This window comes from Nyctereutes procyonoides, unplaced genomic scaffold, assembly GCF_905146905.1.
Source record: "Nyctereutes procyonoides isolate TBG_1078 unplaced genomic scaffold, NYPRO_anot_genome, whole genome shotgun sequence".
NCBI lineage: Eukaryota > Metazoa > Chordata > Mammalia > Carnivora > Canidae > Nyctereutes > Nyctereutes procyonoides.
In genome coordinates this window covers 13036215-13054158 of record NW_026575046.1, presented here as the reverse complement: position 1 = coordinate 13054158, position 17944 = coordinate 13036215, and the positions used below count along the sequence as shown (strand labels likewise).

General features: G+C 44.1%; 1 protein-coding gene across 1 annotated transcript in view; it reads left to right on the top strand.

Moving 5' to 3' along the window:
* The window catches only part of MTMR12 (myotubularin related protein 12), a 71794-nt gene extending 54227 nt beyond the window's left edge, over positions 1–17567 (top strand). The window contains exons 9-16 of the mRNA XM_055325406.1: positions 498–604; positions 1568–1692; positions 3317–3395; positions 4815–4885; positions 7556–7728; positions 10151–10318; positions 11436–11597; positions 14625–17567. Of these exons, the coding sequence (XP_055181381.1) occupies positions 498–604; positions 1568–1692; positions 3317–3395; positions 4815–4885; positions 7556–7728; positions 10151–10318; positions 11436–11597; positions 14625–15194 (1455 nt within the window). The 3' untranslated portion in view covers positions 15195–17567. The remainder of the gene's footprint in view (positions 1–497; positions 605–1567; positions 1693–3316; positions 3396–4814; positions 4886–7555; positions 7729–10150; positions 10319–11435; positions 11598–14624) is intronic.
* The last annotated feature ends 377 nt before the right edge of the window (positions 17568–17944 follow it).

The following is a 17944-nucleotide window of genomic DNA, read 5'->3' as shown; positions in this document are numbered from 1 at the left end:
GCCACCCAGCTAGAGCACGGCCTCTTAGTCAGAATGCTGCAACTTTTAAGTGCAGCTAGAGAAGGTTATTTGGTTCTCCAAGCCTCAATTTGTTGCTCTTGAGGGGGCTATGGATCATAGCTGTCTCAGAGTGTGACTGTGAGAATCAAATGGATTAATTGAGGTAAAATGCCTGACAGAGCAAGCTGCGCTCCAGTGAGAGCTACTGTGCTAATAATGGTGGTGATGCTATCGTCCAGGCTCCCAGCACAAGAGCCAAGTCAAGAGGGGTATGTTAGACCATAGGCGAGGCTGAGTGTGCTTGTCTTGACCTGGTTTGTTTTAAGACTAAATCAGTGTTTTTCATTGTACATAGTTACTCTTGGGCTTAACAAAGTTGAATATATCCAGCCATTTCTTACTGAGGTTAAACATTTCCCTGTATGAATTTAAATGCTAAGCTTACCTGACTCCTGCTGGATTGTGTATGACTGAAAAACCTGTATTCCCCTTTGCAGATATGGTGCTGGTCCTGCCACAATGGATGTGCCCTTTTGAAAATGTCAGCACTGCCCAAAGAACAGGATGATGGCAGTTTACAAATCCAAAAGAGCTTCTTGGATGGGTCAGTACTAGTCTACATATTGTTACCAATTAGCTTAGTTCTTGTTTTCCCAGAAGCAGGGGAACAGTTCTTAATAGTACGTTCACTCCTGTTTACCTGCTAAGTTAATGCTCAAGAATACCACATAAAGTGGTTGTTTTTAATAACCTTGAAAGGAGGGACACGTGGCTGGCTTGCTGGTGGAGGATGCCACTCTTGATCTTGGGGTCATGAGTTCAAGCCCCGCACTGGGTGTAGAGATGAAACTTTGAAAGGATAACAGTATAACATAATCATTAAGAATGCCAACCACATTGTTTCTAGAGATGCACACCAAAGTATTTAGGGGGTAGTGGCATGATGGCTATAGTGGTAACATTGGTCAGATCTAGCTCATGGCCTATGTCACTGTCCTTTAATACTTTTGAAAATTTTCAAAATATTAAAAAAAAAAGAAAAAATTCAAAATATTAAAAAAACCCAAAGTGGGTAAATTAAAAACAGAAAAGAAGACTTTTTTTTTAAAATTTTTTTAAGAAATTTTATTTATTTATGATAGTCACAGAGAGAGAGAGGCAGAGACATAGGCAGAGGGAGAAGCAGGCTCCATGCACCGGGAGCCCGACGTGGGATTTGATCCCGAGTCTCCAGGATCACGCCCTGTGCCAAAGGCAGGCGCTAAACCGCTGCGCCACCCAGGGATCCCTTTTTTTTAAATTTTGTTTTTAATTTTTATTTAAAGAAGAAGACTTTGAAGTTATATTGCCTTAGGTTCAAATCATGGCTCTTTCAGTTTATAATCTTCATGATCTTGGGCCAGCAAGTGCTCTACATGCTTCCTTTGCTAACTGGGAACGACAGTCCTATGCTAGTCCTGTAAGTGATCAGGACAAATAAACTATTTCTAATTCACATCTACTTCTCTTTTCTTTTTTTTTTTTTCACATCTACTTTTCTAATCTCATGTTACTTTTTGATCCCTAGAATTTACAAGACCATCCACAGGCCACCCTATGAAATTGTTAAAACTGAAGACCTGTCAACCAACTTCCTGTCCTTGCAGGACATCCAGACTGCATACTCTAAATTTAAACAGCTGTTTCTGATAGGTGAGAAGAATGCTGAGCAAAATCTTTCTGTCACATGGGGAAGAACATGCCATGTGGATCAGGTGAAAGTTGGTGCCTTTTCTCTGGGCTCCGTATGCACCAGGGGCTCCTGGCCATGAGGGTTGGTGTCATGGCATGGAGGACTGGTGGCCAAGGGGCCGTGTCGTTGCCACATCCACCCCCCCATTTTTCTCCAGGCTTTTGCCCCCCTGCCCCTTCTCATGGTCATGAGCACAGGCCCACCTCTTTTCTGTCTCCATCTCCAGCACCCCAGGTGTCCTGAGATGAACACGGGCTTCTCCCTTTAAAAGTTGTGTAACTGTGTAATACCGGCATTCACAGGCTGTCTCACAGTGACTTAGAAAAATGAAGGGTCTGTTTATTTTCATTGGTGGTTTTTTGAATGGACCCTCCCACCCCCACCCTAAGTGGAAACATCTCTTTTTCCTTCTGATTAAGCAGAAATGGACAGTGTAGGAAGTGAAATATGCCCATCCCAGCCACCCCCACTTCCCTGCCCAGGCTGCCCACTGTGAACGATCTAGGACTGGAATCCTGGTTAACCTGTTCAGTTACCTGTTCTCGTTCTTCAGTGAGTCTGTATTACCATCTGAGATTAGTCACACTTACAGGTAATTTTTCCTAACTTGGATTTCATAGCCTAACAAATTCCATCTATTTGAGGATTCATTCATTCAGCCAACATTTATGGCATTTCCATCATAGGCACTGACTATGGAGACATTTGAGATAAAGATGAACACGATACCTGGGGAAACAGCAGTGTACACTTCTAATGAGAACACATTGCGTTGTGTGTTATAAAATAGATTTATAAAAAGCAGGGACTTGGCAGAGAGTGATACATTGCACTAGTTCATTGGTTTTGGGGGTCTTTTCAGGGGGGTAGGTAGGTTTTTTGGTTTGTTTTTTGCAAATCTTAAATTTTGGGTGCTCTACACATTCAGAGAAACTTCTCCAGTAACAGACTATAAAAAGGATCCCTGCAAAGTAAAGTGGTCCCTGCTCTAGCTGTTGCAGGACTGTGCTTCTACACTTCATCCTCATCTTCCAGGACTTGGAGAAGCGTCTGCCTTGTCCCTGATTTGAGTTTGCAGCTTTGACATGTATTAGACATCCATGAAATGCAGGGCTCTCTCTATCAAGGTGGGGGGATGAGGGGTAGGAGCGTGCAAGGAAAATGTGTTCGTGTATTTAGGGTTCCAACAGAAGCCAGGTCTCTCCCTTTGGCCGGCCGAGTCCAGATCACTAGTAGGAACAGTATAGGGCACTATTTTCTGCCTAAAACATGTTACTCTCCCTGTTGAGTTCTAAGGTAAACTGTGACTTTATAGACATACTGTGGGGGTACTTTCTATTTGAGCAATAGATATCCAAAAAATCCATTTTTGACTGCTACCTCCTTCCTGGGGCATAGAGTTCAAACACCATTTCAGCTGAAGTCTGGAAATGTCCTTTTCTTAAAAGCGGAGATCTGTGCTTGGATTCTACAGTCCAGGTCTGAGACTGACTGAACAGCAGTCTTGGGTAGCATGGATTTTGCACGGCAGATGTGTCAGGGAACAGTGACCTAACTTCTTACTCTTTTTTTTTTTTTTTTCAGATAATAGTACGGAATTTTGGGACACAGATATAAAATGGTTTTCTCTGTTGGAAAATAGCAATTGGCTTGATATAATCAGGTATTTTAAGCTGTTCTTTTGCTCATGAATTTTATGGTTCTCTGATTCAAAGTAGTAAAGCAAATTGACAATTTATATTTCACAGTTAATGGTTCTTAGATCATATGTTCTATTCAAGGCTCAGCTGGATTTAAATGTTATGTGTTCTGTGCTCATTTGATCTGAATTTTTGGACATACTACTGCTCACTAAGAGATCTCTGTAGGCTCTACCTGAGGCATGGAAAGACTGCAGAGGAGGGGGCAAGGCAACCCAGGATCCTAACCGAAGCAGCTGGCCTGGTCTCCAGGCAGGAACCAGGACTGTCAAGGGGAGGGATGTTGATTTTTGACTGAATACCTTTCTGAATTATGTGTTTCGTGTATATTACCTGTTGAAAAAAAATAATACCATTTTTCTCATAATTTCATGACTAATCTCAATTAGTCATTTTGGGTTTGGGAATTAGATTGAGATTCCTGGAGACAGAATTACATTCCCTTCCCTACTGCATATTTTGAATAGCTCTCCTCTGTTGCTGTTAAGTAGTAGAGAGGGTGAAGGGAGGCACAGAACAGAATGGTGACCAGGGGTGTGAGAATAGCTCCAACCCTAGGATTTTTTTGAGGAAAGAGGAGAATTCTTCCCTTGACCTGGCCTGGAATCTCTCTCTTGGTTCTGCCAATAAGGTGTGTGAAGAGGAGTCTCAGCCCTCCAAACACTTACTAACAAATACCTGTTGAAGAGCCTGGTGCATGTCCCATAATTTGTGTTTTTGTTTTTTGTCCCGTAATTTGAATGTATTATTGTAAACAGTGATAAATGTCATACAGAAAAGAACACTTCATTATGTGGGGTAGGTAGAGAAGGTTGAGCATCTCTAACCAAATGAAGAGTCGCCAGGAAGGCACCCCTGCTGCAGGCAGACAACAGCGTATGTGAAGCCCCTAGTTATAAGTCGAGAAAAGTCAAAGCTGTTAAAGGAATAGTGTGTAGAGAGAGAGACAAAAGAGATTTCTGGGCATATTGGATCTTATCAGCCACACTGATATGTTTGGAAGTGACCTTGAATTAAATGATGTGGTGTGGGGCACAATTCCTGATGTGGGCATTGGCGGGTCTTACTAGGACTCGCGGGCCAGACTTAGGCGTGAGTTCTCAATAAGAGTTTGTAGTTGAGAAGTCACCTGGGAACATTTTAACATCAATTTTGGGATTTCCTTCTGAAAATTTTCAGTTTCTAATTAGCAAATGAAGTGACTTGAATATCTGAATAGTGTAAATGGTAATTTGCTTCTTTTCTGTCTGGAGGATTTCAAGTGGAAAAACCAATGAGATTGTCTCCCTTAGTCTTCAGTTTTCTGACTCTAAACTTCTCATCGTTTCGATGAGGTACCATCAGGAACTAACACCCCTTTTTCTTGTCTCTTTCTAATTTAGACGTTGCCTGAAAAAAGCAATAGAGATTACAGAATGTCTAGAAGCACAAAACATGAACGTTCTTCTTTTAGGTAATATATTTAAAGCAACAAAGAGTGTTTTTCATTTTCCTTCACTCAAGACTCAATTTCTGTACTCACAGCTTTATGGAATTGGAATTGTCTAATAAAAGGAGTGAGCTTGTATAGAAATCCCTCCCATTCTTTTCTATCCTGACCTTGGAGTCCTTTGTGTTTGAGATCAGTGTTATGGTTTAAAAATAAATACTTCATTTAGAACTTGGCAGATCTGTTTGCAGCCCAAGAAGGAATTGTTTGGTATCTTCACCAAAGCTCACATTTCCAATGCTTTGGGTTTTGTTTTATATTAACTTGGTTGAAGTTAAAATCTTTTGATAATTCCTTTTCTATAAAGTAACCTGTGGCTGGTTTAACTGTTATTTTTATATACCTTTGTGTTTGACAACCTTGTGCAGTTGCCCTTGAAACTTTGTGGGTCATGATTTCCTTTTCCTCAGTGGGCTTAATTAACATGCTTAACATGCTGACAGGACATAAACATTCAGAATGTGTAAAAATAGGTATAAACTGCTTTTATTTATTTATTTATTTATTTATTTATTTATTTATTTATTTATTTATTTTTAAAGATTTTATTTATTTATTCATGAGAGACTCAGAGAGAGAGAAAGACGCAGAGACACAGGCAGAGGGAGAAGCAAGCTCCATGCAGGGAGCCCAATGCGGGACTCAATCCCAGGACTCCGGGATCACGACCTGAGCAAAAGGCAGATGCTCAACTGCTGAGCCACCCAGGTGTCCCCAAACTGCTTTTATTTAAAGCCTCTGGCTGGAATTGGTTAGATCTGCGCTAGAATATTATATTTGCTGTTTAGAATATTTTCAGCTCCTTATAAACTGCACTTCCAATTCAGTAGATCCCCTCAGGCTTTTGCCTTGCTCTGATGCACTCCGTGACTGCTGAAATTTAGCCTCTGTGGGCAGGTTGGAAAATGAGTCTGTCTGGGGCTTCTGTTCCACCTGAAACTGGCTCACTGACTTCAATTTTAAGACATTTATTGAGCACCTGCTGTGTGTAGAGTTCTATAATTCTGCCATCTAGAAGTTTACAGCCTAATGAGAGAGTTGACCTGAGCACATAATTGAAAAATACCTACCCACCAGTGGCAGAACAGAGTACTGAGTAACTGGTGCAAAGGAGGAAGGATAGAGATTGGAGTCTGAGAGCAGAAGTACCCAGGGCTAGACTGAACCACTGAGAGTTCCATAAAACGAAATCTGAATCTTTGGCTAGGGTATGAGAAGTCACTCACTCCCAGATGGATGACTGAGTTGTCTCATCTGAAATCTCATTTTCTAGCCCCTCTTCCTGTTACTAATGATGTACTATTTATATGCTTCAGATGCAAGAAGGAAGATCCACTTAAAAATGAAACTTGTTTCAAAAACCAGTAGCACCTCATAGACCAAACTCTGGTTCTTTTAAATCCATGTGTTCCCTTAGTTTAGACTTGTCTTTTAGAAGAGAAAGAGAAGCACAAGCATAAGCCTGGATTGTAAACCGTGCCTCACAGTTACAGGGTCAGAATGACAGAGTTTTCACAGTGGAAACACCTTACCTACTTACTAACTCATTCTCAAGTTTCTCTCAGTGCACTGCTACTAGCACCGTCATCCTCATGGACATTTTTAAATAGCAACTTGAGTTGTACTTCTTTTTGTAAAGAGGAAACCATGGGGCTGTAGACCCTACCTTTTAGGATCTGAAAATTCTAAGGCAGGTTCATGGATGGTAGTATGCTTTCATTTGCTGTGAGTCATGAATGCACATGAAGCAAGCGTGTGAGCAGAATTTTTGTCATCCAGGCTTTTGTACGGTGTGCTCAGGGGTGGGTGCGTGGAGGTGGACCCAAAGGTGTTTCTCCTCCGGGTGACACAAAGGGCAGCAGGCACCTCTGTGCTCTCAGCCCGAAGCAGAGAGAATTGTGGAGGTGGGAATTAGGGATCCAGAGATCTTAAATTTCCTCCAGAGTAGAGGCAATGGAGAAATCGGGAATGGCAGAAAGGAGCTCTGAGCCGAGTCTGAGAAGCAGCTGCGTCTTGGAACAGTGGGTCCGGTGAGGACTTCTGCTTTGACACAGCAGCTGGAAGAGGTTGAGCTGGTCTGTGAGGCCCAGAAGACCCCCCCCCATCATGTGGATGGTTCTGCTCTCATTGTGTGGCACCCCAGGATGCCCTGTGCTGACAGGGGATTTGGCAGGCTGCATTTTATTCTTTCTGTTAGCAGATCCATGCTTAGTGCCAGAGTTTGCCGGAACCTGTATGAGTCTGGCCAGAGCAGTTTGTCTCTCAGTCTGAAAACACTGCCTTGTTTCCCGCTGGCCCTTGCCTCCAGGGAAGTAGGGCTTACCTGCCAGTAGTGGGCAGACTTTGGTTTGGGGAGCCCTGCTCTTAATTGTGCGGGTGTGAGTGCTCTTTTAAAAAAAAAAAAAGATTTTATTTATTCATGACAGAGAGAGAGACAGGCAGAGGGAGGAGAAGCAGGCTCTGTGCAGGGAGCCTGATGTGGGATCCGATCCCTGGTCTCCAGGATCAGGCCCTGGGCTGAAGGCAGAGCTAAACTGCTGGGCCACCAGGGCTGCCGGGTGCGAGTGCTCTTTGCAGCTTTTAGTAATGTCATGCTCTCCTGCCTCTCTCTGCTGGCGCTGGGGCCCCTCCCAGAGGAGAACGCTTCGGACCTCTGCTGCCTCATTTCCTCTCTGGTACAAGTGATGATGGACCCCCACTGCAGAACCAGGGTTGGTTTCCAGAGCCTCGTCCAGAAGGAGTGGATCATGGGCGGCCACTGTTTCCTGGATCGCTGCAACCACCTCCGTCAAAGTGACAAAGAGGAGGTGAGTGTCCACCTCACAGAAGTGCCTGGTCTCTTACTTAGTACTCACCTTCACATGGAGGGTTACTGCTTGCAGAGTGTGCGCCTATGGGCGTGTTAGGGAGGCTGTGTTCCCATTACTGTCTGAGGATTCTGAATTCTTTAAGCAGTATTGAAACCCTTCCCCAAGGAAAGGGAGGTTAGTAAGCATATTCAGATCCCTTTCTTCTAAATTGTGTACACCAAGGGTGGATATTTATTTCATGGTGGGAATAACATTGATTTATAAACCTTAAAAATGAATTCAGAGAGACTCCCACAGTTTCTGTTAAATTAGGGTTTGCAAAAAAAAAAAATGAATATCCAGTATATAAGTTTCTTACAGAAAATATATACTAGTACATAAATCTTTTTAGACTAAAGCATGGGGTTAGTTAATGCCATCCATTACCAGGACTTCCTTGGCGGTGTGTGTCCACTGTGTACACCACTCTTCTGCTTCTGGCCATGTGAATTGCTCCACGCCTGGACCCTGAATTCTAGGCATCGGAAAGTTAGCACTGTTATTTAGGCCCCTTAGCCTTCCCAGATTGTGGTGTACTTATCTCAGCTGCAGCTGTGCAAGCTCCTTTGGCCGCATTATTAATGACTGTGGAAGGGAAAATGAAAACAGGTGAACTTTCTTTAATTAAGTCACCTGCGAAGTTCCCATATTCTAGAAGTAGAACTCCTGGTGCTCTTACTCTAGATAATAAACGTTGTCTGCTTGTGGTGGGGAACAGCCTGGAGTAGCATGCTATGGGAATGGAGAACCCATGGCTCCTGCCCTCCACGTCTTGGTGTGTTCCTGGAAGACCCCAGCTTCTCTAGCTAGGCCTTGAGGTTTCTTTCAGGCCTGGTCTCTGCTCATCTGTGTCCCATCAGGCTAAAGGGAAATCACAATTTTCAGTCTTGGAATGGACTTTGCCTTTCTGAGGAACTTGGCAAGGTTAGTGGGACTCAAATAACATGATGGGCAGAGAGAGCAGATACTTTGTCGAGAAGAGTAGGTTTTGGATATCTCGAGAAAGTGAGGACTGACAGGTACCACCTTCAGGGGGATATAAGTCCAAGAGCCCATCCAGTCTGCTCTGCTTTCACCCAGCCTTTGGAGAAGTTGTCCAAACTTTCCGAGCCCATTTTCCTGATTCTACAATAAGGTTCAGATATTTTCCACTCTGTTTAAATGCTTCGTTGAGCAGAAAAATGAGGGGTGAAAGTTGTTATATAAACATTTCTTAGCATCTCAACATCAACATGTTGGAGTTGTTGATTTTTCTTCTAATATGTGACCACTTTTATTTCATTTCTTAAATTTTTAAAACTTATTTTCATTAAAAAATTTTTTAAGTTATTTTTATTTTTTTAAAAGATTTATTTGGGTGGGGGCGCAGAGAGAGAAAGAGGGAGCATCCCAAGCAGACTCTGCACCAAGCAGGGAGCCTCACATGGGTCTTGATCCCACGAACCATGAAACTATGAAATGAGCTGAAACTAAGTTGCTTAACTGACTATGCCACTCAGGTGCCCCAGTCTCTTAAATTTTTTAAATTGTATTTTTATACTTTAGTTGACACCATATTGGAGTTTTAAAGGAAAATTGGGTGGTCTGCTTTGTGATATAATTGGTACAGCCCTGGATTTGATTCATAAACTGGATTCCCAATTCCTGTCTCTCTTAGCTGCATGAGGTCTCAGCAGCCTCCATAAGGGAGAGACTGTGACTTGGCTTGTCTTACCCACTGATAGGATCACTGGCGACTCAGAAGGATAAATACTTTGTGAATAACAAAGCACCCTAGAAAACTATCTCTACCATTACAGACTCACCTCTGGCTAGCTAATAAATGAGGCTTTCAGTTAAAAACATCTGTGCCAAAAAAAAAAATCTGTACACTTGTGAAAAAAGCTTAGAAACTCACCTTTGCTGCTTCTGCCTTGTTTCTCATTCTCTCTTCTGCACCATCAGTGGTGGGGGTGGAAAAAGGAATATTGGCAAAATATTTTGAGTACAGTTTTTTGGTAATCTACAAATGAGAAGACTGGAACTCTTTTGGTGGGGAGGTAACAGTTTCACTTAATTGGGGTTTGAGTGTTCCCTATCATCAAAATCAGTTGCAAGTGTTCATCTGTCAGTGCTTAATCGATAGTGAGATTTTACATACTTCATCTTTGAAATATCTTTTACACAGATCAATACTGCCAAATACTGATATTAATCTACAGGCATGTGACTTCAGTTGAGCATATCCATTGCTTTGACTGAGGCGGAGTCTACTCTGTTTCCCAGAGAAGGTAGTGCTCAGAGATGGTTATTGTATGACTGTTGAGATGGCTGCCCCTTGGGATAGCTGGCCCTGGACTTTTAGTGCCTACTCAGTAATATGTATCTTGTTTTCACATAGGTTCCCGTGTTCCTGCTGTTCTTAGATTGTGTGTGGCAGCTGGTGCACCAGCATCCCCCAGCATTTGATTTCACGGAGACTTACTTGACTGTTTTGTCAGATAGTCTATACTTACCTATTTTTAGCACCTTCTTCTTCAATTCGCCTCATCAAAAAGATATTAACATGGTAAGAGTCCCTCTTAGGAATCTGTGTATAAAAGATTTTATTTATTTATTTGACAGAGAGAGAATGTGCGCACAAGGTGGGGGTGGGGCAGAGGGCGAAGCAGACACCCCACTGAGCAGGGAGTCCAACACAGAGCTCGATCCCAGGACCCTAAGATTATGACCAGAGCCAAAGGCAGACGCTTAACTGACTGAGCCACCCAGGCGCCCCTCGGAACCTGTGTATTAAAGAAGCCCTGGCTCACAAGTAGTTGCAGTAGTTTGGATGATAAATGTATTTCTAGAACACTAAGTACATACTGGGCCTTGTTTTGAGTGCTTTCTGGGTTTTGATCATTCTCAGAGCCCCCTGTGAGGTCTACATGCTTATCCCTGAGGAGCTGAGGCACTGAGAGGATGAGAAACTGGCCCAAGGCCACACAGCAAATATTGGAGCTGGGAGCAAGTATTGGAGCTGGGGAATTATGGAAAATTAAAAGTTGTTTTTTGTAAAAATGGCCAGGCTTCTCTTCCAATTACCTGATGCTTGGAGTTCCCCTGAAGAGAATAGAGACAGGCAGAGCAGGGAAGCTAGACTTTTACTTGCCATCTGAAGCTCCTTTAGCCGCTCTTGAGGCCTTGCTCCTGGGAGTTTTACTTTCTAACCAAGCTTAATGCTGCCAGCCTCCAGGTTTGCCTCAGCTGGCCCTTTGGAGCAAATTCCTCAGTGAAGGGGCCCAGAACCTGGACCTCTGGTCACATAGCCCCAGTTCCAAATCCCAGCCTATCACCCACCAGCATCAAGATCTTAGGGAGTTTAATTCAGTTTTCTGAGCCTCAGTTTCCTCGAGTATAAAATATGAGAAATAGTGACCTCACAAGTTTGTCGTGAAAGTGCCTATCAGTGGCTGGCACGTGACCCACTGGAAAGTAATGTGACCTTCTTTCCTCTCTCCCTTCCTGCCCAGAACCTTAAGTGAACAACTACTGACAGCCATACGTAACCTTTAAAAATGAGGGACCCATGAGTGTTTGGTCTCCGGTCAGGAGTGCCCTTCTGGGGCCCGTCCCTCAGCATTGTGTGTTCGCTTTCCTCAGCCTTCCCTGGAAGCCATCATGACCTGTGCTTGTTTTGGCAGGGTAGGGAACACCAGGATACACAAAGCAAGCCTTTGAATCTGCTCACCGTGTGGGATTGGTCTGTACAGTTTGAACCCAAAGCCCAGATGTTGCTCAAAAACCCTCTTTATGTGGAAAAGCCAAAACTGGACAAAGGCCAGCGGAAAGGAATGCGTTTCAAAGTAAGGTGACCCCCTTTATCTGCCCAGAGATCCCCGTGTATGTAAGGATAAAAGTTACAGATGGATTCCGTAACCAGTCTCAAAGTCAGGACTCATGGGCTGCCAACTATCAGGGCCTGTGAGAACCCTTTGCTTTCAGTACATCAGCCTTTCCCCTGCTGAGACATGGCCATCTGCCGATTGTCACTGCCAAGGCAGTTGTGCTGTACCGGATGGTGTGTACCTGAGTCTGGTTAGCAGGGTAAAAGGAGTATTGATTGTGGGTTTTGCTCTGTCTGTACTGGCTCATGTCTTCAAAAGCAAGACCTTTCTTCATGAGATTCAGCTACAGTTTTTTTCTGTTAAGAGCTATACTCTGTCTAGCACAGTTCCCCCCGCCCCAGGTTGATGTGGCACAGGAGCAGCCACAGATGGCACATAAGCACATGGGCACGGTGGTGTCCAGTAGTCACAGCAATAGGCACCAGGCCTGATTTGGCCATGGGCTGTCATTTGCTGACCTGTGCCATAAACCCAAAGTGTCACATTATTTGGATGTCCCTTCATATATATACTTATTACTGATTGTACTAGGTATGAAAACCCCAAAGTCCTTAAAGGATAAACAATTTCCATGGCATCTCCTAGCTCTGTCTCCTGGCCCAGAGTTTCCCCCCCACCAGACGCCACAAAGGAAAGCGGTGGTGGTGAATCCCAAGTCAGTGTGTATCTCTGCCTTCTCCACTGCCCTACTTCTGATCTCACCTGCTGCCCAGGGAGTCTGGCCGGTCCTGGTGTGGGGGGTGCTCCATTCTAAAGAGGCTTGTGGCCAGGTGAACCAATCCCTGCATTTGCAGATGATGCCAGCTGCTGAACAACTTAGAACTGTTGCTTTACTCTTTCAAGGGTCCTCAGGGCCAGGGTGGATGTTTCCCCTCCCAGTTTAGTCTCTTGCCTGCCAGCTGGACCAGAACTGTCCTGAGCCCCGGAACAGCTTGGCCTGAAGTCAGTTTTTCCTCGGTGTGCTGTGCCCCCTGGTGGCTGCATGCACACTTCTCACCTGTTCAGGATTACAGAACTGTGCTGGGCCGGAGAGGCGTGGAACCTCAGAGACAGAGAGGCCTAATCCCTTATTTTGCATGGGAGGAAACTGAGGCTCCCCTTTGGAAGACTGGATTTCATTTTTGTGCTCAGATCCAGTTTTTCTGAGTGTCCCTTCTTGTAATCAGGAGCAGATGGCCTAGGCTCCAGGAGCTGACTGGCGCAAGAGGTTTGAGCCACAGTGGTGGAGAATCTCAGGTTGTATTAGCTACAGCAGACCTGGGGCTGGAGCAACAAGGAACTTTGAAGCCTTTGTGTTAGGACATCATGTGTCGAGCTTAGGGCCCCTTGTTAGTGGGCCAACAGCCTTGGAGAAGTTCTGTAGAAACTAAAGAGGCTGTGGCTGACCAGCATGAAGCACTCCTTTTTAATTACTGTTCGATGCTGTGGGGCCTGCTCGGGCTTGCAGTCTCAACCTCAACCCTCAGCCTCGACCAGGCATGCCACTGCCACCCTGCCCTTCTCGAACCCACTGTTCGCTTAGGGGTTGAGGGTAGGGGCTTCCAAGACAACTGAAATTCTGTTAAGAGCCCAGTCTCTGGAGCCAGACTGATTGTGTGTAAAACAACCTTCAGCACTTTCTAGCTGGGTCTTTGTGTATTCCTAACCTCTGCCCCTTAGTTTCCTCATTGGTAAAACGGGGCAGTAACAGCGACTCCGAGAATTGACCAAGTCCATGCATGTAAAGCGCTGAGCACGGAACGTGGCAGGCAGTAAACATGTAGCGGCTGTTAGCTTCCACCTGCCTTCCGCGGTCCCCAGCCCAGACTAATTCCCCTTGGTCCCTGGGGAGGAGAGAGGCCGAGCTGCTGACTCCTGGCCTTCAGCTCTCTTGTCCGCAGCCTGAAAGGCAGAAGTCCTGGTCAGCAATCAGTTGTGGCATTGTGGGTGGTTTCGCTTTTCTTCTTTATATTTTTGTTGTTACTCTATATTCCGTAATAAAGAAGGCTTTTTTTCCCCCCCTCCACAAGGAAGAACCAGTGCAGGAATATATTAGAGAGTTGTAGGGCTAGCCTGCCCATAAAACTCATGACTGTTCTTATTTCAAACAAACACCTCAGGAGCAAAAGAGCTGGGTAGAAATGCATCTCCCCACATTGCTGACCTCTCCGTTGGGCTCCAGGGGTCCTTGTAACCTTTTACCTCCTTACCCATCTTCACAGCCCCTTCCTGGTGCTCCTCAGTTTAGAACACCTTGCTTTGGCTGCAGGTAGAATTACTGAGGAGGGAAATAATGTAAATGTTGTCACGTTTTCTGCCCTGGGCAGCTTGTCAGGTGAGAACATCTGGCCCACTTAGCCAGTTCCTCAGATTCCTTCTGCTCCCACCTATCTCTTTGTCCAAAAGAATCTCTGTGACATAAGCCTAAACTCCCACTGGATGCCTGACAACCTACAAACATGGTTCATTGAAGCCACAAGATCTGCAGGTAGTCAGCACTTCTTCCTCCCAGGTGTTCAAAGCTTTCTCAAAGAAGAAACATTTTGCTCTCTTCAAAAAATGAATAGGCCTCACATTCAGACCCCCCTAAACTGGAGGTCCATCTTGAGTTAAGCTTGTTCTTTTTTTTTTTTTTTTAAAGCTTGTTCTTCAAGAGTACTTAGCGTGCCCCTGCCCAGAGAGGAGGGAGTAGAAAGCTTCTCTTCCTGTCACAGCTCACCTTTCTGCACAGCTCCTTTTGTGCCTGGTTTTCACCCATTTGTTTATACACACAATGTGCATCTAACGTTTGCATCATGGAATAAACAAGGCCCCCCGCACCCCGGCCGCCAAGCCATGTTACTGCTTTTTAATGACTCTTCATTCACATGGCAGTTCTGATTTCTCGTGACTCTTGTTAAAGCAGGATTATTCGCCCCCACTCCCACCTTTTTTTTCCTTTGAAAGGTATGATTTGTAACTGCTCTCAGGCTAACCAGAGATTTCTATTTGTGTGTTCTCTCAAAGCATCAACGACAACTGTCTCTACCACTCACTCAATCTAAATCATCTCCCAAAAGAGGATTTTTCAGGGAAGAAACAGATCATTTAATTAAAAACCTTCTGGGCAAGAGAATTAGCAAATTAATTAATTCTTCTGATGAGCTGCAAGACAATTTTCGAGAGTTCTATGACAGCTGGCACAGCAAGCCCACCGACTACCACGGACTGCTGCTGCCTCACATCGAGGGGCCAGAAATCAAAGTCTGGGCCCAGCGCTACCTGCGCTGGATTCCGGAAGCCCAAATCCTGGGTGGTGGTAGAGTGGCCACCATGAGCAAACTCTTGGAAATGATGGAGGAGGTAGAGCGCTTACAAGAGAAGATCGAGGAGAGACACCACAGCCAGGGGGCCCTCCCGGCAGAGGGCCCCTCGTTGCTGAGGAGCTCGGCCCGCTTGTCCTCTTTGTTTCCTTTTGCTCTGCTGCAGCGACACTCCTCAAAACCGGTCCTTCCCACCAGTGGCTGGAAAGCTCTGGGTGATGAAGATGATCTGGCCAAACGAGAAGATGAGTTTGTGGATCTAGGAGACGTGTGATTGTCCACTCAGTGGTCATGAAGGAGGGACGTTGAGGGTTAGGACAGGCATCGAACCCCTTTGCTCTCTGGATGAGTGGGTCACACTGCAGCTTTCCACTGCAGCAGGCAGGGAGGCATTTGTCCAGGGCTCTGGAGCAGGAAGCCCGGAGCTTCAGGAAAAGAGCTGGTTCTCATGTTTTTATGCTCCTGAAAGACTATGCAATTAAAACCGGATCTCTAAAAAAAAAAAAAAACGGATCTCTAGTATTATTAATTGAAAGGAATTACTACTTGACCCATAATCGAACTGTGGCCATTGTCTGATGCGTATTATACAGAACCTGCGGTGGCTGGTTTACTACTAGAAAGGGCTTTGGTCACACATTCTTGAACTCAATATTTTCTTCAGATCTTTTCTGTGCCAAGATAATTTATCCAGTCATTGGGAACAGTGTGTATCTTGCTACCCATCTTACTTCGGAGCAAGTTCAGCTTTATCTGATGTGTGTATGGCAAATTGAAAGACTCACGTAGAGATATTCAGATGTATGGCATTCATTTAAACCCTAGCATTTTTCCTTTATCCTCTTGCCGGAGAAAAGCTGGGGAAATTCCACTCATGTCACCCATCCTGACATTTCCAGCCGTCCCTCCCCCAGCATAGACTGTGTCACTTTGTGTGGGGCTGGTGAGCTAGCCAACCAACCACGCTGCCCTTTCTGTGTGCCGACAGCTCCAGGTCTCCCTCTGCCCACTCCGGACCCCTCGCTGCCGTCCCCCCATGCTCCCTGCCATGGTGCGCAGAGTCCCAGGATCTTGCTGCTAAATCTGTTGGTTAAACTGGGGGAATCCCTTTGCCCGAAGGAGCTTCCATTCTTCTGGAGCTTCTTCAGTGTTTGAAAGTGCTTTGCCTTTTTCTAACAGTGTGCCGAGGCTTGGGGACATTTGTGACGGCGGCCCTCTGCAGCAACCCTCACGCGGTCTCCCCGAATCTCTGACCGCACGTACGTGAGCAGGATCACTTTGGAACATGGCTTTCAGAGGGAAGCCATTAAGCAGAAATATCAGAAGTGATGGTTCTCCTTAGTACCTCAATGATTTAAAAGCCATAGAAGAAACTTGATTATGCCTGGTAACCTTGGATCTGCTGTCTAAATGGTATATATATATTTTTAAATGCAGGAAAGTACACTTTTAAGGACCAGTTTTTTTTTTTTTTTTCTCAGTGGAACCCTGTTAAATCCCACAAAAGGAAAGGGGGAAGCTAATGTTGGAATGTCTCAAATTGAATGTTTGCCTTTTATATACATTTGCTCTCCAGTATAGATCCCAATTTGAATGTTACATGTTTAGAAAAAGTTCAGTTGCTTGAGGGCAATAAGAAATTTTCAAACTATTGACAAAGAAGTTTCTCAGTTTGCACTGAATCGTCTTTTTGTACGTAGAAGAAATTGCTTTACTCTTCTCCCCATTTGTGTTGACACATGAGCCAGGTTGGTCTATTAAAATGACAGAGGTTGAGGAGAGGGCAGGACTCGGGCACTGGGGGCCAAACACATGTCCGGTCTTGTTGCCTTAAGCGTCTCACTAGTGAGTTCAGTGTTAGGCTTGCAGTAGGGATTTTTAAAATATACTAGTTCATTAGCTACCTTAACATGCGCTCTGTGGGCCTTCCTAAACTAGCACTAACCTCCACTTCTCTGCCCCACTGCCTCCCTGATACACTATGGAGCTAACTATTTTTGTTACCATATTATAACGTGAATATTTATACAGTAGCCTCTTCAATCTTAGAACCTTAGCAGTTTTCATTCCAAAAATGCCCGGTGTGATGCTTTACACTCCACAAAGTATGGTTCAAAGGCACAAGGTCATGGCCCTTGTCATAGCAGTTGAATGTGCATTGAAATATTTTTCTATGATTTTTTTTAAATTACAATAGAAAAATAAGCTGTTGTAACATGTGAGGTCATGACAATTTATGTATTTATATTTGAAATCAGATTTCTATAAACTTGTATTTGTGTACAGAATTCTCAGTGGGTTTATATATTGTGACATTTATATTCAAGATTGAGATATGGATTATGCTTAACAGTAAAAGCTGAAATGAGACCTTTACTTTGTTTAAAATGCTGCACTGTGCAAGTTTGGAAATGTACATTAATTTACTGTATATAATATCTTGAGTTTGTTTATACCTCCAAGTTTTTACACTGAAGATGAATTAGCTTTAAAAACATTCAAAACCTTTTTTTTTTTAAGGGAATAAGCTGTTGGGCTTTATCTGTATAAATGTGCTTTTTATTTTCCCAATGTACAATGAAAGTTTATACTTATATCTCACTGCATCATATCTGATTGCAGAAATTAAAGCACAATTTACAAGCAATACTGCTTTCAATGTGGTTTATATAATGTAGGATAATTTTGTTCATTGTGTGTGTGTGTGTGTGTGTGTGTGTGTGTGTGTGTGTGTGTGTGTGTTGGTTGAGTTGATTGGTTGGCTGGTGGTAGGAAACTAACAACCTAATATTTAAAATTTTAGGGGCTTCTGCCTGGCTCAGTCAGAGCATACAACTTTTTCTTTTTTCTTTCTTTCTTTCTTTCTTTCTTTCTTTCTTTCTTTCTTTCTTTCTTTCTTTCTTTCTTTCTTTCTTTCTTTCTTTCTATTATTTATTTATTCATGAGAGACAGAGAGAGAGAGGCAGAGACATAGGCAGAGGGAGAAGCAGGCTCCCTGCAGGAGCCTGAGCAGGACTTAATCTC